This window comes from Triticum urartu, chromosome 7A (genome assembly GCF_056163025.1).
Source record: "Triticum urartu cultivar PI428250 chromosome 7A, HENAU_Tu73, whole genome shotgun sequence".
Lineage (NCBI taxonomy): Eukaryota > Viridiplantae > Streptophyta > Magnoliopsida > Poales > Poaceae > Triticum > Triticum urartu.
This window is the reverse complement of record NC_141879.1, coordinates 111,352,300-111,374,248: the sequence shown is the minus strand read 5'-3', so window position 1 is coordinate 111,374,248 and position 21,949 is coordinate 111,352,300. Positions and strand designations below refer to the sequence as shown.

Sequence of the window (21,949 nt, the reverse complement as noted above, 5' to 3'; positions counted from 1 at the left end):
TTGTTCGGAAACGTGGATGTGTACACAGCTCGATTTGGATGCATTTTCGGGAGGTGGATACACTATGCTATATGGCTGCCTGGTGCTCATCAGCATGCATTGCCTGGACAACCTATATATGATGAATAGGTTTGGTACGTTTTCACTGTGCAAAATACAAATACGAAGCATGAAAAAAAGTGTCGAAATGCCGTGCTCTAAATTAGCTGAAGATACCGACAACACTGTATAAGTTTCTTAGTAGAGTATTTGTAGGCAACAGGCAACAGGTTCAAAGAGATTTAGCAAGAGTTTAGGTTCTTCAAATGAATACCAGGAATCGCTGATGGACATGCATGCAGCACCAAGTTCACCAGAGAACCGAGCATGGAAATTCATGGAAGGATACCCCAAGGAGATGGTGTAGACATTCTTAGAGCAGGTGCAGCCTCCAGAGTCACATCATATGATTTAGTCCCTAGGAGCGTGATGAAAACGCATGCTGTTGATTTCCTTGGAGATAAACATGAAAATCCACGGAAGGATACTCCAGTGAGATGCTGTTGATTTCCTTGGTGCAATCTCCGTGGCCATGTGATTTAATCCCAGTTTCCAGTTCCACGGTCATCCTTTTAAGAGACGGTGCACATCTAAGAATCAATTTCAAGACATCAAAGTCATGATCTTCTCCTTTTAGGCCTTTGATTTCCACTTCTTCTAGATGAACCATGGAGATACTTTGGCTTCTCCAATTTTTGGGAGAATCACATGGACAATTCCCTGGGCATGATTGTACCACCTAAAGCAAATGAACAGTATTACAGTGTACTATATTTATTCATGCTAAGCTACGTACTAAAGATCTTATCTCATGGCTACCAATAGAAATTGTGTTTAACAAGTATTATGAATGCGAGATATATAACTACATGGAAGAATTACCTCGGACTTCCTCAATCTCAGTAGGATGACCTTCAGCAATTTCAAACCAGTATGAACCCGGGGCACGCTAAAGAGACGCAACAAAGTTGCCCCATACACGTGCCCCTTTGCCTCGAGGCTTAGGTCCAATACAGAGAAGTCGGTAATCAGAATTTTCTCTATTTCTTGGGCAAAGTCCAGTTCTACACTCGAGGAATTCTGCAAAATATTATGGTAGGGTGTCATGCATAAAACTAATTTAGTCGGTAAATCCAGTAAATTGAGCAGGACAGAAGACATACCAAGGCATACATGGAAACATAGAGGAGATGGTTGTTTCTGACCAACCCCTGTCTATCTAAGCTCAGAGAGTGAAGGTGCCAAAAATCAAACACAATGGGCAAACCTATATAAGAGCGTTCCAACGAGACACTCTCCAGCATTGGTGCCGATATGAACACATTGATGTCTTTGTCAGCCTCAAAATCCATTGTCAATTGCTTAAGCATGGGAGTCACAATGTCAACGCCACGGCATTCCGTATAGTAATACAGGACAATCTCCTGCAGCGATGTTGAGTGGATCGTGATCTCACATTTGGACATACCTGCCTTCACCTTCAGCACACGAAGGCATGGGCAGAGGGAAACCAAGGTGCTAAGGTCGTGGATGATGCATCCTTTAAGGATCATACTGTCGAGCTTGGAGAACTTGCCACCAAGAAGCCGTGTGAAGCAGATTTGATACAGTTTAATCTTGATCGAGACGGCATGGGGAAAACAGGGCAGGTTGACATTCCTATACTTCTGGTCATATAGTGTGTCAATTAGGTGAGTGAAGACGAGCTCTTGCCGGGAGAGCCTCGCTGCGGCGCGGAGAAGGGTGGCATCGGTACCATGTGCACTACCGAGGTGGATGCCGAGTAGGGACACTGAGACACCACCGTGTGCCGCCACAGCTTCGAGTGTGGCTAGCGCCGCTTCGTGTGAGCCAGACGCGACACTACGGAAGGTGATACTGATGTTGTGCAATCGTGGGCAGCGGTTCAGGAAGGTGCCAAGGTCAACAATGTCGCCGTCAAGGGCCAGCGTCTTGAGCGCGGGGAACTCGCCAGCTGACTGTGGCGTAAAGGTGCCAAGGTTCAGGATGCAGGCTTTGAGGGACAGCCTCTCCAGCGCAGTGAACTCGCCGGCCGGCGGCGGCATGACGCAGAACCAGGTCTCCAGCTTGATCAATATGGTGCGGTCGAAGCACGGCAGCTCGATGCGGTCCATCTGGCTCAGAACTACCTTACTAGACCCCGGGAAGTCGAAGAATAGCTCCGCCGGAGAGAGTACAGCGGCGGCGCGCAGCAACGAGCTGGCTTGGGCAGCTGTATGTCCCACCCGGATGCAGATGTCGAGGAGGGGCACTGTCGGCGAAGCAGCGAAACTGGCGAGCGCCGATTCGACGGTGGCGGGCGGGACGCCACGGAAGGTGAGATCCGGGAGGCAGGTCCAGAGGCCGCGCCACCGGCGCGAGAGGAGCCCGGTGCGCGCGGCGGCACGGACGCAGCGCAGGCGCACCAGCACCAGGAGGAGGACATCGTCGGGGAGGTCGCTGATGAGGTCGGCATCTTGTGGACTACGGCGGCGGTGAGCTACATGCGGCGGCGGTGGCGGTGGAGGCGAGCGGCGACGCCCCGATCTCGTTTCCATCGGTGCGAAGCCCTACAAGCAAGCGTCCTCACCGATCCCATCTCCCCGGAGTGACCCAATTTTTGTGCGGAATTCTCTTTGACCCAATTAACAAAGCCCAAGTCCATAAGTGGTAGTGCAGCCCACAATTTAACAGCATCAAGCATCATATATACTTCGAAGTTCGAACCCCTACAAAAATCATATATACTTCAAAAAGAACGGATATTTCCTAAAGTGCCTTTCTAAGAGCTCGAGTGAACAGTAAAATAAATAAAAAATCAAAAAAAATCTAATATTTTTTAGCAAACATTGACAACTATTTTTATTGTTTGCAAAGTTTCATCACGAAATGATACTCATGGAAGACGTGGTAAAAAAAACAATACTCCAAAATGATTTTGAAAATAATATTTTTGGAGCATCGTTTTTTTGCCACCTCTTGCATGAATGTCATCGATGATGAAACATTGCAAGCAATCAAAATATTTTGTCAACGTTTGCAACAAAAAAATTCAAAATTATTTGATTTTTTATTTTACTGTTCACTTGAGCTCGGTTTAACTGCATCTTGGTTGTTTCTTGATCAGATTCACATATAGAATCATGATACATACGAAGCTGAGATGAGAAGAATGACTGGATGGCTCGTCAGGCTCTTTGAGCAACGGCTGAGGCACGACCTCATGGAAGCTCTCGTGGAAAACTCCATTGACAGGTAAAATCCGCATGTTCTTATGGAGATTAGCCAGACATTCTCTACCCACAGAGGATGTGAGAGCACATAGAAACATGTCAAACAAGTCCATGTGTAGCTGTCAGACTCATGGTGGCATTCTTTGCTTGAATGCTTAATGACCAGATGCATATGGGCCCTCTTTGATAGAGAGCTGGCTGAGCATCTTTGTGAAACAACAGAGCCAAGCGCCAAACAATGAATTTTTTTACTATGATCGATACACTATCACATGTGTCCTTTCTGACACTGATGGGGACGTTGTGGAATGTCTCTACCCAAAATGGAGCATGGCATATCATTGGTGGTATGAATGAGGCGTTTGGCTTCGCCATTTTGTGGCGAGGTGTGGGCACGAAAGGCAGAAGGAGGCGTCGTAGCGAGAGAAGAGCTTTCTCGACCACGCACCGGTGTGAATGTCACGTCCTCCGCTGCAAAACGTTACATATCGTCTTCTGCTGTCTTTTTTTCCCCCTATTTTATCAAGAAAATAAAGAAGCAGCTAACTCCCGGCTGGCTTGCTGCGATACGACTATACGAGGAGAAACGAATCGAGATGTGGATCGTGCCTATTGCACACCCCGTAAGTATCACAGGCGATGGTGCCTTAGTATCAGAAAACATGAAAATGTAAAAGGTGATGAGCTTAATTAGCTCGGTTCATAAACTACCTAGTGTCTTTACGCGGCTCCACAGGTTCGTGGCCATCTTGAAGCACCGTAACGCTTGTATCTTCGACAACAGAGCACAGCTATCCCTACTCGGCTCGTCCAAACAGGAGCACTCTCGCACCTGGGAAGGGGCTGTAGCCATGGTGCATTGACGGCAAGCCTGTGGCGGCTTGAGCGGCTTCAGAGGCCAGCGTAATTTTTTCCTCGGCTCAGTAGCCGCCCCATCGAAGCGTTGCCTCTTTTTTGAGGGGATGCTCGTCGAAGCTTCTCCGACATCATATGCTTTTCTTGCCTCCCTCACGTGATGGCCCAAGAGTCTTAACATCCTATTCCTATGGTGACGGACCGATATCATTTCTTTGAAGATAATCTTGCAAGACACCTTCAAAAATTTACCTTCGTATCGAGGTCCATCATTCACCAACTTGGAATACTCTTCCGCTGAGAAAGCCTCCAGAGGATCGCCGGGAAGTTTCTCTTCAGGGTAGCATAGTATCTTGAGAGCAGTCGCTACTTTAACTAGGCCCCAATTCTGAGAGTCAATGTTTGAAATCTTTTTCAGGAGCTCACCAGCAGGCCGCAAGGAGTCGGCATGCTTGTTCACAAAATGATCACAATTATACACAACAGCCATCAACTCAATGATATCTTCATTAACCATCTCCGGTTCGACTTTCAAGTTGGAGACGTGGGGCGGATCGACGACGGAGCCGGCGGGAGGAGGATGAAGATTTTCCTGTGGAGGAGGAAAGACAACCTCTTAAATATTTGGGTCGAACGATCCATATTATATATGATCTAAACGCCTCCAAACATCGACATTCCAATTGTGTCATATGAAAAAACATCCGTGAACTTCCAAATTCGTGAATGTTTTTCCAATTCGTGAACCTTTTTCAATCTCGCAAACTTTTTTTCAAATTTATGAACTTTCTTCAAAACCGTGAACTTTTTCAAACTCATGAACTTTTTTCAATTTCATGATTTTTTGTCAAATCAATGAATGTTTCTCCAATCTGCAATTTCTTTTTCAAACTCACGAACTTTTGTCAGAGTAATGAACCTTTTTTCAAATTCATAAACTGTTTTCAAATTTGTGAACCTTTTCAAATCTGATTTGTTTTATGTTTTTAGTTAACTTTTTATCGGTATTTGTAGTTCTAATGAGATGAAAATAGTTAGTTCTAAGTTTGTAAATAGTTATTTTTAGTCGGTACTTACAGCCTTCCAATAAAGATATTCTTTATGATTTTGTATTTGTACAATTTTTCATGATCATATGAGATTGTTCTTAGTGTTGATTTATAAATAGTTTATTTTATATCATCAAAAAACAACAAAACTGGAAAATGTCCAAAACAACAATGCACAGAAGACCACACAAAAAACCTGAAAACGGCATGGGTTGTTTAACAAAAGGAGTACTTAAGACACTTGACAGTCGGCATGCAAATAACAGATGAGTATATTGGTCCCAGAATGGCCAAAGAATTTGCATGAAACACATGACACCGCACTTAGAATATTTTCACCGTGTCGATAACCATTGTCCCTTGAGAGACATGTTCATAGAGTCCAGCAATGTAGTCCTTGACCTTGATCTTTCTGTACAACACCGGCCTCTTCTCGTCTACCAGCTGAGTAGCTGGCTCGATCTCTCTTTCAGAACGAGCGGAGTAGAACAAAACCACTGATAACCTCTCTTTCTTAGCATTTGTGACAACCCTATGCACAGGGCTTTTGAAGATCCCATTGCTTATTATCTGTGCCATAAACCATGAAAGAGCGATGAAGAGCTTGGCTATTTTTAACAAAAAAATATTAATGTTCAAGGGTTATGTGTGTGACACTTTCTTTCCTCCGTAGAAAAGAGGTGTGACACATATGTCCCCAACATGTAAGTTTTATTGTTATGTTTTATATGGATATGTTAGCATAAAATCATACATTATTATAGTAAATATTAATTATCATGCAATAAAAATCATACACAATATTCAGAAGTATTTTTAAGACGGGTGTGCCCCTGGTCTCTGCTTCACTGCGATGCACACATCTAACTATATTGTGTACTTTATACATAACTCATTTATTCTTGAATACATGCTACATTGATATTTGCCTTTTCTTTAACCATGAGCTAGGGAACGGTGTTTACCTCAGTTTGGTCTCCTACGTTGACCAGTAGGGTGTGGGGCACGACCGGTACATCCCACCAAACGCCGTCTCTAAGGAGTTGCAGGCCACCAACAACGTCATCGACCATGAGCACGGTAAGAACACTCCCATCAGAGTGGGGCTTAAGGCCGAACACGAGCTCCGGCCTTGGGCACTCTGGGTAGTAGCTGAATCTAACATAAGTGTCAGCTCTCTCCCCAAGCTGGTCCACGAAGTAGTCATCGTGGAGCTCCAGCAGCTTTGACATTGCCCGGAGTAGACCATCGTTCACTTCCCCACATTTATTCGTGAACTCGTCAAGAAGATCCCTGAACATGAAAACCAAGAACAATATATCCTCAACAGTACAATTTTCAGATATATCACATTATTCATGTTTGTGAGATCGGTCACCTGAAGGTTTCGGGGTGCGCCGGCCAGAGGGCGAGGCTCCGTTCGTCCTCCGGCTCCACCTTGAGGAAGAGGCGGTCGGACCAGTCTAGGATCTGGTCCGGCGAGCTCACCTGGTCGGTCCCGTACCCCTCGAGCTGGAACCGCTCGCCGCCGATCAGGTTGGTGTATCTCTGCTTCTCTTCCGGTGGCCGCTGAAAGAACTCCCTCGAAGCGGCCATCATGCCATCCATCACGGCGGCATCTACGCCGTGGTTAGTCACCTGCAGGGGCACAACATGGTATGCTTAACACCGACGCTTGTCGCTTGATACCGCTCCAAAATTTCAAGTCGTTATCACTGCTTACCAGGAAGAGACCCCACGACTCAAGCGCCAGCCGGAGCTTCGCTGCCTCCTCGGCAGAAGCGGTGGTGTCGTCCAGCTTGAAAAGGCGGCCGAGGTCGATGACAGGGATTGGCGCCACTACCGCCGTCGCAGGCTGCTGGTCGTGGTCGTGTTGTCCGCGCGCGACGTACCGGGCCGGCACGACGGGCGCGGCGAGGGCGCCGGCCAGCTCCTGCACCGTCGTGGGCGCTCTCGCTCCCCCCGTGCTTTCCATAGATACACCAATCCCACCAGCCATCATGTGGTCTCTTCAGTAGAAAAGTAGCGCTCGTTCAACGTGACGTGCGACAATATTTTCCCGTTGGTCACTGCTGGTATCGTGCCCATCTTTCAGTACTACGGACGAATGTTGCAGTCTCGGCCATCCTCGTTTCCACATGCTATGTTATGTGATATGTCGCCGGCTGTCAGCGAGCGACAACGTGCCGATCAGAGGTGTAGCCGGCTAGCCGCCGATCAGAGGAGTTGTCATTGCTGCTAAAGTAAAATAAATTGATAGCCTTGAATTTCAAAATTTTCAGTACACTCAAACACGATAAGGTTTGAGTTGCACCTAACAGTCATTAGGCTGACCGCGCAAAAAAAAACCTGGCACTAGGCTGGCTGCCGTATTATATGTACGGTGGGCATGTGGCATAGGGCTGAACCATGGACGATAAATGAAATCATTTTTCTCCACAAAAGAGTGGATTTTATTAGCTTAAAATGAAGCATTAAGAGTACACACCTGATCTCTGCATAGATAGGATGCACACAGTCAACACAAACACAAAAAAACACATCGGCAAATGGCAAAGTCATGCAAGATATGAGCAGGTGAAGAAAAAACCAAACTAATCAGTTTCGTGATCAGCAAACTACAACAGTCACCATATCCACACCAATCATGTCATGACATCACACAAATGACGAGTTTTCTCAACAACAACGCTTTTAGGATAGGACTGACGATCAAACGCTGTCGTCGCAGGATCCAACCACAAAATGCTAGAATCTAGGTTTTTACCCTGAAGAATTAGTCCGAGCAATGCCTCTAGCAAGGTAACAATGGTAAAAACATCGCCATTGCCAGGTATAACCAATTCGGATCAGACCTAGGCTTTCACCCCGAAGCTCGTGATCGGGGTGCTTGATTAGCACCACCATCGATACCACTCATATGTTGTCATCACCACTTTTCCGTGAACCCAGCATCTACGTGCGATGTGCGACCACCGTTGCTGCACAAACATCCCTATGCGTCAAACCGTTGTCCATAGTTTGCATCTTGTTGCTGAAGTCAACCCTCGGATCTGAAGGGAGAAACCCTTCCGAAGAACTTTCGGTGGCCATCGCAGTCTGCATCAGGACTGTCGCCGCAGGCCAGAGTGGTCACCCCCACGTGTGAATCTAGGTGATGGGACGATCGCTCCGGAAACCCACCCATGTTTGGCTAGATCAGAACGATGGGTATCATCGCATGATGGCAACAACAATCACCACGCTGTAGATCAAGCCCAGCCAGCATCCGTAGATCAAAGCCCCGCCAGCATCGATGACCACCGACCCATGCCATGCTCAGGCTGAGCAGCACAACCAGAAGGCGAGGCACCCAAGAGAAGACAAGGAGGAGCGTTCCACCACTAGCCTGCTGTAGTTCACTGGGAAGCACAGCCCGCCAACAAAATTGACGCCGTGATCCGCCGCCATGCCCACGACCTTCATGCCCACGTTACCAAGAGTCCAGCCGCCACCGACCACTGACCGGAGCTTTGCCCGGACAGCAGCAAAATTCAAGACTGACATGTGATGCTGAACAAAGGGAGTACTTAATAGAGTTAACATGCAACAATACATGGAGATAAATTGTTCCTAGAAAGACTACACGTTTTGCATTACCAACATGATACCACACTTATTTATATCTTCACTGTGTCAATAACCATCGTTCCTTGAGACACATGTTCATAGAGTCCAGCAATGTAGTCCTTCACCTTGACCTTTCTGTACAACGCTGGTCTTTTCTATCTACCAGCTGAGTCGCTGGCTCAATTTCTCTCTCAGGATCAACCGAGTAGAATAGAGCCAGCGATAGCCTTTCTTTCTCAGCATTTGTCACAACTCTATGCACGGGGCTTTTGAAGATTCCATTGCTCATTATCTGTTACAATTTTTTATGATTAGGCCAAGAGTTTGGGGGACTTTTCAAAGAATAGTACAAACACATCAGATTTACTCGATGTGTGATGACTATTTTCACCTCTGACCACCTTCCTAACTGATCCACCCATGGCGGAGGTAGACCCGTAATCATTTTGAAATATAATGTATATATAACAGTTAATAATGACTAGTATCACAAATGTGGGAAGAAAACTACAATTGTTATGACGTCTTTTCTTACCATTGTTATCCTTGACATGTTTGAAAATTGTAAAACCATGTAATTTTACATACTTCCATAAACAAAGATGTTAGAAGCACAAGAAAATTATAAGCCCACATGTAGCAATCGTTGTATAACTTTTCTATGAATTAGAAACAGTGTTTGGAAATTTTCAAATAGCATGCAAAGCTGAAGCGAAGATATTTTTTATAAAATAAATATCGCATAGTTTTTTCAAGAAAACCAACAATTGTCATGTATACAAAATAAATTTAGGGGTTAAATAATTAGGAGACAACAAGTATAACTAAGAACCATAAGTTTATGTGTGATTAACGGAGGCATGCCATTTTTCTACAACCTGTGATCTTTATATTGATATAGATACAAATTAGAAATAAGCAGTGAGAATATATGAAATAAACTCCATACTAAATCATTGGTGGCAAGATGACTCAAGTTTCTGCATAAAACCATGATCTGGACCATTGTTTTGGGTACCGCTCGAAATTTCGCGATCCCGAGCGGTTACCGCTACCCCACGGAAAACACTCATACCGAGCAAAAAAAATCGAGTCTTTTTGAAATTTGAATTCAAACGATCACTCTGCTGTTAAATAGGCGGCATCTCTCATGTTACAACAGAGCTCACAATGGCGTAGTGGCAAAGGCTTGCTTTATGGAGCTGCAGGTCGCGGGTTCGGGTCTTACCTCATACAGTTTTTGTTTCTTTTTTAGAATGTGAAAGTAAAAACTAACAGAGTAAAAAATTCTGGAGCGGCTGGAGTCGAACTAGAAATCCCTCACCGCGGCATCAGTGGGTTCGTGTGTACAGCCACTACGCTAGGATAAAGACTGTGATCTCAAAGAGTTAAAAGTTTATCTATATCAACTTTTAAATATTTGAATTCAAAATTTGATTTTACATTTTGTCCGAATTTTTTGCAGTACTTCGCGGTTACCGTGGGAACCGTGAATTTCGGTGCCCCTCGAGAAAAAAGGCTCGCTTGGGATCCAAAACCTTGATCTGGACACGCTATATCTTCATTTTGTCTCATATAAATCTGGGAAAAATATTGTGGAACCACTTCATTAATATTGTAATGTCACATTTTCATCTAAAATTCTAAATAATATTTTAACCAAAGGTCAAAGATAAAATGTTTCTTCAAACATTAAACGGAATTTGTAATTTCCAAACGTTCATGATTTGACAATAGATCCGAATGATCTAATTGACGTTCGATCCGAAATTCTAGCGTGCGCCAGTTTCTCGTGAGATTGATCCGGATTTTCTATGCCTAACTCGTGATTGTTTTTTTTCCAGCGTGCCGGAAGACAAAAATTTCTGCGAGAAGTGGGAATCAAGCCCACAGCACACAATTGGTGCTGTAGGATCTCAACCATCTCGACAAGCACATGTTTACGTTAAGTTTGACATTAGTTTTTTCCTTTGTACTTTAGTATATGTGAGGAAAAGAAAGCCACAACAATCAAGGCCATTGCATTGGATTTTTGACGCAATAACCAAGGCACGCCAGCTTTAGTCCTTGTCCAATATATCTTAAAAGCATATCCTCGCTAACTCATGTATGGATAACATGGTAACATACACACTTCGGATTTGTTAACTTATGTACAAATACAGTGGTAACTTTGATACTAAGAAAAAAAGTTGTTGAGATATATTCTGCTAACTTCTGCGAAAAATCATGAGAATTTACGCCCGACAGGCATGATAACTTAGGTACAAACACCGTGGTCACCTCAACCTAGTGAAAAAAAAATTATAGACATACCACCCATAATTTTATGTGTAAATACCATGGTAAGAAATGCACGACAGGCCTGATATATTACGTACAAACACCCTGATAACTTTGACCAGCGAGGAAAATTATTAAAAATAATAGCCGTTAACTTTGACCCCATAACTTCTGTATAAATAGCATGATAATATATTCATCGCATGCCTGATAACTTAGGCACAAACATCACGATTGCTTTAAGTCGAGGAACAAATGTTGTTGAAAACATAACTCCAATAACTTTTGTGCAACTATCATGGTAACATATGCACCACGGACATGATAACTTCGGTACAAAAAATGCGGTAATTTTAACCCATGGAAAAAAGTTGTTGAAAACATAGCTCCGGCAATTTATGTGTAAATAACATGGTAATATATGCACCACAAACCTGATAATATATTACAAACACCGCGGTAACTTTTTTAGCCATAGGAAAAAGAATTTGTTGGAAAAACATATTGTTGATAACTTACGTGTAAATAACATGGTAAGTTAGACACCGCGGACCTGATAACTTATGTACAAATATCATGGTAACGTTGATCTAATAAAAAGTTGCTGAAAACATAGCCCGATAAGTTCTGTGTAAATAACATGGAATTTTACATGCCGCACACCTGATAATTTATGTTTAACACCATGATAACTCTGAACCAATATAACAAAGTTGTTCAAACATCATACCGTAGGGCTGGTAACTTAATGTACCCTTGGGGTTGGTAACTTAAGTTAAGAAAAGAAAAGAAAATCTTGATATGAAAGTAAAGACGGTGCCAGTATCTAGTTTATATATATGTAGTAAGACAATGATTGTAGTTGGTCGAGCTGGTTAGTGTGTTGCACATTTGGGGTAGAGGTTATCCGTTCAAACCCATGTGCATGCATTTTCCTTTTTTTTATATCTAGAAAAGAACACAGCGGTAAGTAACGATCAAGTAGATGGACTCCATTTTGTTGGACAAGAAATAACATAACGTGATTCTGTCGTTCGATTAATACTTGATACAAGAGAGCAGAGCTCGAATCCTCTCCAGCCTGATTTTCTTTTTTTGTCTCCCTTGAGTGGGAGAAATAAAAAAGGAAGGAATATGAAGAAATCGAGGGACGTGGGGTAGGATAGATCGGGATTAGGAAGAAATTGCGTGGGAGACACGGGATGGGATCGTTCGGACCTATCCAATAGGCACGAACGTTTGGTATATATTGATGTCCAACATTAAAATACAGTGCATACTAGTTTTGTCTTGAGTCAAGTTTAGTAAACCTTGACCGAATTTATATAAAACATCTAAAAATCAAAATCAATACTATTATATTCATAATAAAATATGTTTCCATATTCTATATTTTGGAACTGGAATATATTCATAATAAAATATGTTTCCATATTCTATATTTTGGAACTGGAACAGAGACAGTAGCGGTTCGATTGGCATACTGCGAGCGTAGAGGTGATGGTGTTTACCTCAGTTTGATCTCCTATGTTGATCAGCAGGGTGTGAGGAACAATCGGTACATCGAACCAGACACCATCTCTCAAAATCTGGAGCCCACCAATGGTGTCATCGACCATGAGCACGGTAAGAACGCTCCCATCGGAGTGGGGCTTCAGGCCGAACACAAGCTCCGGCCTCGGGCACTCCGGGTAGTAGCTGAATCTAGCGTAAGTGTCAGCCTTCTCCCCAAACTGGTCCATTATATAGTCGTCGTCGAGCCCCAGCAGCCTCGCCATTGCCTGGACCAGTCCATCCTTCACCACCCTACATTTCGTGGTGAACTCGTGCAGAAGATTCCTGTAAAAAAAAAAAGAGTTGAGGAGCTTGATATTTCCTATATTATTTTTCGAGACGACGATCGCATCAATCTTTGTGTGATCACTGATTACCTGAAGGTTTGAGGATGCGCTGGCCAGAGGGCGAGGCTGCGCTCGTCTTCGGGCTCCACCCTGAGGTAGAGGCGGTCGGACCAGTCGAGGATCTGCTCCGCCGAGCTCATCCGGTCGGTCCCGTACCCCTCGAGCTAGAACCACTCGCCCCCGATGAGGTTGGTGTATCTCTGTTTCTCTTCGGGTGGCTGCCGGAAGAACTCCCTTGACGCGACCATCATGCCGTCCATCACCGAGGTGTCGACGCCGTGCTTAGTCACCTGCAGACACACACGACAGACGACACGGTACGCTCGCTCAACACGCAAGCTTGATCGATTTCGCTCAGCGACGAGAGAATAGATGATTAATTACCAGGAAGAGGCCCCACGACTCGAGCGCCTGCCGGAGCTTCGCCTCTTCGCCGTCAGCTGCGGCGGCGCCCTCCTGCTTGAAAAGGCGGCCGATGTCGATGACAGGGACCGGCGCCGCGGTGGGGTGCTGGCCGTTTTCGTGGTGACTGCGTGAGACGTACCGGGCCGGCACGTCGAGCTTGCCGTGGGCGCCGGCGAGCTCCTGCACCGTCGACGTTGGTCTCGCTCCCCCTGTGCTTTCCATAGATGCGATTGCACGACCTTCCGTGGTTGGTTTGGTCTTTCAGTAGCGCTCGATCTATGTGACGACGATACCTCGGCTGGCCTCGACGATCAGTCGTAGGTGCTGGGAGCCTGGGAATTATGGTGGTCGCACACGTCGTCGACGATAAGGAGAGGAGGTAGCTAAGGGACAAAGGTTGCGGTTGCCCTCATCGTGATCCGCACATGTCATGTGTTGTTGTTGACGTTCCTGACAAGATCTGTTTTGATCCGATAAGGGAGCAACAGTTAAGTTGTTCGGCGCAGCGCGTCTGATGAAGCTAGTGGCTGGCGACACGAAATATCCTCCCACAGCGGTAGCGGGTCTCATTTTACAGAGCAGATGCTTCATACATTACATACGTAGCTTCAGCTAAACACATTGCACATGTCGTGCTGTCTGTATCATCAAACTAAAAATGCAAATGCGGCTCAATGAAGACGGCTGGCCCAAACGTCCACAAAGTGTACTAATGATTTTTTTTTAACTTTTCGCACAGGATTGCTAAACTTTTTTTTACAAAAGGAGGAGGACCCTGGCCTCTGCATCTAGACGATGCATGTAGTCACTTTATTAATTATTCACACAAGACTTTATAAAGTCATATAACAGTAAGACTAAAGCCACCGTCTAGGCAACATCTGTCGCTACTCCTATCTAGTTGATGAAGGTATGCTGATAGTCTGGGACTAATACCAAACAGACCGCACAGCCAAACATATCATTTAAGACCTGAGGTCCCAACCAGGACGTGTGCCGGGTATGGGATACTCACCAGTCCGGCGCACTTCTCAACCAGGACGCCTAGCGAGTATGAGGCCGTCGCAACCACCTGCCACCAATCCATCTTCAGTGTTGTACTGCTGCATCAACCTTGCCCGGTCTAGTTGCCGTCGATGCCACCACGACGCCAGACAGCGCCACCTCCCTGCACGAGTCCATCTCCACGCATCAGAAGTCGAGTCTCCAGGGCGCCATGCCGCCGAGATCTGCCGCCATCAATGTGTAAGATGAAGCACCGCTCCACCAAAAAGCCTTCCACTGGTCCCTCGGTCCGTGTACACCTCCATGAATGACACCTCCAAGAGGGAAACGACACCATAGCGCCACCGTCATCTGATCTACTGATCTAGAGTTTTCCTCGGAGGTAGCATAGAGTGGCCTTAAACTTCTCCACGGCGATGCCTTTAAGAAGGGAACAACGCCGACAGCACCGTCACCGCCGGCCTTGGCAGCTAGCCGAGAGCAGGTTTTCACCCAGATCCGTTCGAAGATCTGATACGTCTCCGTCGTATCTATAATTTTTGATTGTTTCATGCCAATATTATACAATTTTTATATACTTTTGGCAACTTTTTATACTATTTTTGGGACTAACATATTGATCCAGTGCGCAGTGACAGTTCCTGTTTGTCGCATGTTTTTTGTTTCGTAGAAAATCCATATCAAACGGAGTCCAAACGAGAAAAAAACTTACGGAGATTTTTTTGGAATATATGTGAATTTTGGGAAGTGGAATCAATACGAGACGATGCCCGAGGGTGAGGGGCGCACCATGGGCCCTCGTGGCCACTCCGTAAGGCGCTTGGTGCCCTTCTTTCGCCGCAAGAAAGCCAATATCCGGATAAAAATCGTATCAAAATTTCAGCCCAATCGGAGTTACGGATCTCTGAGAATTTAAGAAATGGTGAAAAGGAAGAATCGGGGAGCGCAGAAATAGAAAGAAACAGAGAGAGATCCAATCTCCGAGGGGCTCTCGCCCCTCCGCCGCCATGAAGGCCATGGACCAGAGGGGAAACCCTTCTCCCATCTAGGGGGGAGGTCAAAGAAGAAGAAGAAGAAGAAGAAGAAGAAGAAGAAGAAGAAGAAGAAGAAGGGGGGCTCTCTTCTCCTCTCTCCCGGTGGCGTCGAACGCCGTCGGGGCCATCATCGGGACAACGATCTACACCAACAACTTCACCGCCGTCATCACCAACTCTTCCCCCCTCTTTGCAGCGGTGTAACCCCTCTTTTACCCGCTGTAATCTCTACTTAAACATGGTGCTTAGCGATTTATGTTATTTCTCAATGATGTATGCTATCCTACGATGTTTGAGTAGATCTGTTTTGTCCTATGGGTTAATTGATGATCGTGATTGGTTTGAGTTGCATGTTTTATTACTGGTGCTGTATACAGGTGGAGCGAGAATTTCTCAAAGCCCAGGGCTAAAGTTAAGTTACTAAAAATAATGTCGAATACTACGCATACCAAAGCATGCTATAAGTATGCTACAAGTTCATATTTAAAATTAAATATGAATTCATTGTTACCATGAGAGGAAATTCAATAAAAATATAGTTTTAACAAAGTGCATCAGGCAAGCGTTCGTACCAAATTAACAAAGACTTGCTCAATTTGAGGCCATCGTTTCTTCACCCACAATAGTAGAAGGGCCTTGAGTTAAAAACATAAAATCAAGTATTTGAAATCAAGACACTGGATATACACCAAGTCAATTGTTCATATGATAATTTTGCACAAAACGAAAACATAATATATCATTCTCAAAACCTGCACAAGGCCAATAGCCCCATGTTTTCCTCATTTTATATAGCACTGTACGATCTAAAATCATCAATCCTTGTAGATCATCAAGCTCAATGTAGCTTACCAGGCTGTGATTCATGGACTCATCTTGGATTTCTGATTCCATCTTGATAATGAAATAAAATTGACCTGGGTAAAAGGAGTAACTTTAAAATCACCAACTCACCGAAATGGGCTGATATAGAGGAAGTAGCAAAAACGAATTTACATGATACAAACTACAAATTACCTGTTGAACCGGGTGTGGACGCACTGCAATTTCACGGGAGTTGGAGACCTGGAGAAGAACAGGAAGAACCAAAGGCGGATGGTCAGGACGCCGGACGGGACGGATCGCAGGTTGACTTAGGTGGCGGCGCAGTATCTGGACGAGGCGAGGGTTTCTCTAGTTTGATGAATCGGGCGAGAGATTTTTTTAGGAACGATCGGGCAAGAGAGGATCGAGCGTCGGTCAACTGCACGATTTTCTTTTCAGTTCTGATCGATTGGGAATTGCACAGTCGTGGAGGGCTTATAGTTGGGCTAATGGGCTGGCATAGTTGTAGCCTTGCACGTCTATGTGCTAAAGCCTGGGGCTGCGCTTCATTGTATCTAAAATTCTGGAATTTTGCCTATTAGACGTATAGGTGCTAGTTGGGCCACGCTTGGGGCTACAGCCGCAGTTGCCCCAGGCCCAAATCCGCCTCTGGTGCTGTCTTATGATACTTTCCGTGTCGCGCAAGCATGAGGGATATCTGTTGTACGGTTTGTAATATGTTCATGATTTGCTTATGATGGGTGGCGTGAGTGACAGAAGCACAGACCCGAGTAAGTAGCTTGTTTGCGTATGGAAGTAAAAGAGAAATTGATGCCTTATAATGCTATGGTTCGGTTTTACCTTAATGATCTTTAGTAGTTGCAGATGCTTGCTAGAGTTTCAATTATAAGTGCATATGATCCAAGAAAAGAAAGTATGTTAGCTTATGCCTCTCCCTCAAATAAAATTGTAATAATGATTACCGGTCTAGTCATTGATTGTCTACGGACAAATAACTTTCTCGTGACAAAAAGCTCTCTACTGAAACTAATTTAATTGTGTCTTTATCTAAACAGCCCCTAGCTTTTATTTACGTGCTCTTTATTATCTTGCAAACTTATCCAACAACACCTATAAAGTACTTCTAGTTTCATACTTGTTTTAGGTAAAGCGAACGTTAAGTGTGCGTAGAGTTGTATCGGTGGTCGATAGAACTTGAGGGAATATTTGTTCTACCTTTAGCTCCTCATTGGGTTCGACTGTTGGGGAACGTATTAATTTTAAAAAAAATCCTACGCACACGCAAGATCATGGTGATGCATAGAAAACGAGAGGGGAGAGTGTTGTCCACGTACCCTCGTAGACCGAAAACGGAAGCATTAGCACAACGCGGTTGATGTAGTCGTACGTCTTTACGATCCGACCGATGAAGTACCGAACGTACGTCACCTCCGAGTTCAGCACACGTTCAGCCCGATGACGTCCCTCGAACTCTGATCCAGCCGAGTGTTGAGGGAGAGTTTCGTCAGCACGACGGCGTGGTGACGATTTTGATGTTCTACTGACGCAGGGCTTCGCCTAAGCACCGCTACAGTATTATCGAGATGGACTATGGTGGAGGGGGGCACCGCACACGGCTAAGAGATCAATGATCAATTGTTGTGTCTATGGGGTGCCCCTGCCCCCGTATATAAAGGAGCAAGGGGGGTGCGGACGGCCATAGGAGGAGGCGCGCCGGAGGAGTCCTACTCCCATCGGGAGTAGGACTCCCCTCCTTTTTCCTAGTTGGATTAGGACTTGGGGGGGGGAGGAGGAGAGAGGGGAAAGGAAAGGGGAAGCGCCGCCCCCCTCCTTGTCCAATTCGGACTTTGGGGGGGGGGGGCGGCGGCTGCCCCTTAGCCACCTTTCCTCTTCCTCCACTTGGGCCCATAAGGCCCAATATCTTCCGGGGGGTTCCGGTAACCCCTCCGGTACTCCGGTAAAATCACTATTTCACCCGGAACACTTCCGATATCCAAACATAGGCTTCCAATGTATCAATCTTCATGTCTTGACCATTTCGAGACTCCTCGTCATGTCCGTGATCACATCCGGGACTCCCAACAACCTTCGGTACATCAAAACACATAAACTCATAATAAAATTGTCATCGTAACGTTAAGCGTGCGGACCCTACGGGTTCGAGAACTATGTAGAGATGACCGAGACACGTCTTCGGTCAATAACCAATAGCGGAACCTGGAAGTTCATGTTGGCTCCTACATATTCTACGAAGATCTTTATCGGTCAGACCGCATAACAACATACATTGTTCCCTTTATCATCGGCATGTTACTTGCCCGAGATTCGATCTTCGGTATCTCAATACCTAGTTCAATCTCGTTACTGGCAAGTCTCTTTACTCGTTCCGTAATACATCATCCCGCAACTAACTCATTATTTGCAATGCTTGCAAGGCTTAAGTGATGTGCATTACCGAGAGGGCCCAGAGATACCTCTCTGACAATCTGAGTGACAAATCCTAATCTCGAAATACGCCAACCCAACAAGTACCTTCGGAGACACCTGTAGAGCACCTTTATAATCACCCAGTTACGTTGTGACGTTTGGTAGGGCGCGCGGCTGCCCCTTGGCCACCTCTCCTCTTCCTTCACTTGGGCCCATAAGACCCAATAGCCTCCGGGGGTTCCGGTAACCCCTCCGGTACTCCGGTAAAATCACTATTTCACCTGGAACACTTCCGATATCCAAACATAGGCTTCCAATATATCAATTTTCATGTCTCGACCATTTCGAGACTCGTCATGTCCGTGATCACATCCGGGACTCCGAACAACCTTCGGTACATCAAAACACATAAACTCATAATAAAACTTTCATCGTAACGTTAAGCGTGCGGACCCTACGGGTTCGAGAACTATTTAGACATGACCAAGACACGTCTTCGGTCGATAACCAATAGCGGAACCTGGATGTTCATATTGGCTCCTACATATTCTACGAAGATCTTTATCGGTTAGACCGCATAACAACATAAGTTGTTCCCTTTGTCATCGGTATGTTACTTGCCTGAGATTCGATCGTCGGTATCTCAATACCTAGTTCAATCTCGTTACTGGCAAGTCTCTTTACTCGTTCCGTAATACATCATCCCGCAACTAACTCATTAGTTGCAATGCTTGCAAGGCTTAAGTGATGTGCATTACCGAGAGGGCCCAGAGATACCTCTCCGACAATCGGAGTGACAAATCCTAATCTCGAAATACGCCAACCCAACAAGTACCTTCGGAGACACCTATAGAGCACCTTTATGATCACCTAGTTACGTTGTGACGTTTGGTAGCACACAAAGTGTGCCTCCGGTAAACGGGAGTTACATAATCTCATAGTCATAGGAACATGTATAAGTCATGAAGAAAGCAATAGCAACATACTAAACGATCGTGTGCTAAGCTAACGGAATGGGTCATGTCAATCACATCATTCTCCTAATGATGTGACCCCGTTAATCAAATGACAACTCATGTCTATGGTTAGGAAACACAACCATCTTCGATTAACGAGCTAGTCAAGTAGAGGCATACTAGTGACACTCTATTTGTCTATATATTCACACATGTATTATGTTTCCGGTTAATACAATTCTAGCATGAATAATAAACATTTATCATGATATAAGGAAATAAATAATAACTTTATTATTGCCTCTAGGGCATATTTCCTTCAGTCTCCCACTTGCACTAGAGTCAATAATCTAGATTACACAGTAATGATTCTAACACCCATGGAGCCTTGGTGTTGATCATGTTTTGCTCGCGGAAGAGGCTTAGTCAACGGGTCTGCAACATTTAGATCCGTATGTATCTTGCAAATTTCTATGTCTCCCACCTGGACTAGATCCGGGATGGAATTGAAGCATCTCTTGATGTGCTTGGTTCTCTTGTGAAATCTGGATTCCTTCACCAAGGCAATTGCACCAGTATTGTCACAAAAGATTTTCATTAGTCCCGATGCACTAGGTATGACACCTAGATCGGATATGAACTCCTTCATCCAGACTCCTTCATTTGCTACTTCCGAAGCAGCTATGTACTCCGCTTCACATGTAGATCCCGCCACGACGCTTTGTTTAGAACTGCATCAACTGACAGCTCCTCCGTTCAATGTAAACACGTATCCGGTTTGCGATTTAGAACCGTCCGGATCAGTGTCAAAGCTTGCATCAACGTAACCATTTACGATGAGATATTTGTCACCTCCATAAATGAGAAACATATCCTTAGTCCTTTTCAGGTACTTCAGGATGTTCTTGACCGCTGTCCAGTGATCCACTCCTGGATTACTTTGGTACCTCCCTGCTAGACTTATAGCAGGGCAAACATCAGGTCTGGTACACATCATTGCATACATGATAGAGCCTATGGCTGAAGCATAGGGAACATCTTTCATTTTCTCTCTATCTTCTGCAGTGGTCGGGCATTGAGTCTTACTCAACTCACACCTTGTAACACAGGCAAGAACCCTTTCTTTGCTTGATCCATTTTGAACTTCTTCAAAACTTTGTCAAGGTATGTGCTTTGTGAAAGTCCAATTAAGCGTCTTGATCTATCTCTATAGACCTTGATGCGCAATATGTAAGCAGCTTCACCGAGGTCTTTCATTGAAAAACTCTTATTCAAGTATCCCTTTATGCTATCCAGAAATTCTATATCATTTCCAATCAGCAATATGTCATCCACATATAATATTAGAAATGCTACAGAGCTCCCACTCACTTTCTTATAAATACAGGCTTCTCCAAAAGTCTGTATAAAACTAAATGCTTTGATCACACTATCAAAGCGTTTATTCCAAATCCGAGAGGCTTGCACCAGTCCATAAATGGATCGCTGGAGCTTGCACACTTTGTTAGCTCCCTTTGGATCAACAAAACCTTCCGGTTGCATCATATACAACTCTTCTTCCAGAAATCCATTCAAGAATGCAGTTTTGACATCCATCTGCCATATTTCATAATCATAAAACGCGACAATTGCTAACATGATCCGGACAGACTTAAGCATCGCTACGGGTGAGAAGGTCTCATCGTAGTCAATCCCATGAACTTGTCGAAAACCTTTCGCAACAAGTCGAGCTTTGTAGACAGTAACATTACCGTCAGCGTCAGTCTTCTTCTTGAAGATCCATTTATTCTCAATTGCTTGCCGATCAACGGGCAAGTCAACCAAAGTCCACACTTTGTTCTCATACATGGATACCATCTCAGATTTCATGGCTTCAAGTCATTTTGTGGAATCTGCGCTCACCATTGCTTCTTCATAGTTTGTAGGTTCATCATGATCTAATAGCATGACTTCCAGAACAGGATTACCGTACCACTCTGGTGCGGATCTTACTCTGGTTGATCTACGAAGATCCGTAGCAACTTAATTTGACATTTCATGATCATCATCATTAACTTCCTCACTAGTTGGTGTAGGTGTCACAGAAACCGATTTCTGTGATGTACTACTTTCCAATAAGGGAGCAGGTACAGTTACCTCATCAAGTTCTACTTTCCTCCCACTCACTTCTTTCGAGAGAAACTCCTCTGTAGAAAGGATCCATTCCTGGCAACGAATGTCTTGCCTTCGGATCTGTGATAGAAGGTGTACCCAACAGTCTCCTTTGGGTATCCTATGAAGACACATTTCTCCGATTTGGGTTCGAGCTTATCAGGTTGAAGCCTTTTC

The 21,949-nt window shown here is 44.8% G+C and overlaps 2 protein-coding genes and 1 pseudogene across 3 annotated transcripts; all 3 read right to left on the bottom strand.

The window, feature by feature from the left end:
* Window positions 1–248: 248 nt before the first annotated feature.
* Window positions 249–2,614, bottom strand: LOC125522134 (uncharacterized). The gene is made up of 3 exons (XM_087536821.1): window positions 1,203–2,614; window positions 922–1,119; window positions 249–778 (listed from the first exon to the last, which is right to left on the bottom strand). Exons 1-3 carry the CDS (start codon window positions 2,595–2,597, stop codon window positions 458–460), a joined length of 1,914 nt encoding a protein of 637 aa, XP_087392947.1. The 5' UTR covers window positions 2,598–2,614; the 3' UTR covers window positions 249–457.
* Window positions 2,615–5,361: 2,747 nt separating this feature from the next.
* Window positions 5,362–7,202, bottom strand: LOC125525918 (protein SRG1-like). The gene is made up of 4 exons (XM_048690924.2): window positions 6,900–7,202; window positions 6,555–6,814; window positions 6,142–6,469; window positions 5,362–5,746 (listed from the first exon to the last, which is right to left on the bottom strand). The coding sequence occupies exons 1-4, from the start codon at window positions 7,176–7,178 to the stop codon at window positions 5,501–5,503; spliced, it is 1,113 nt and encodes a 370-aa protein (XP_048546881.2). The 5' UTR covers window positions 7,179–7,202; the 3' UTR covers window positions 5,362–5,500.
* A 1,506-nt stretch (window positions 7,203–8,708) lies between these two features.
* On the bottom strand, window positions 8,709–14,053 carry LOC125525919 (protein LATERAL BRANCHING OXIDOREDUCTASE 1-like; annotated as a pseudogene). Its single transcript, XR_015611026.1, has 4 exons — window positions 13,354–14,053; window positions 13,000–13,259; window positions 12,580–12,907; window positions 8,709–9,077 (listed from the first exon to the last, which is right to left on the bottom strand). The product of XR_015611026.1 is annotated as a protein LATERAL BRANCHING OXIDOREDUCTASE 1-like (transcript).
* Between the last annotated feature and the right edge of the window lie 7,896 nt (window positions 14,054–21,949).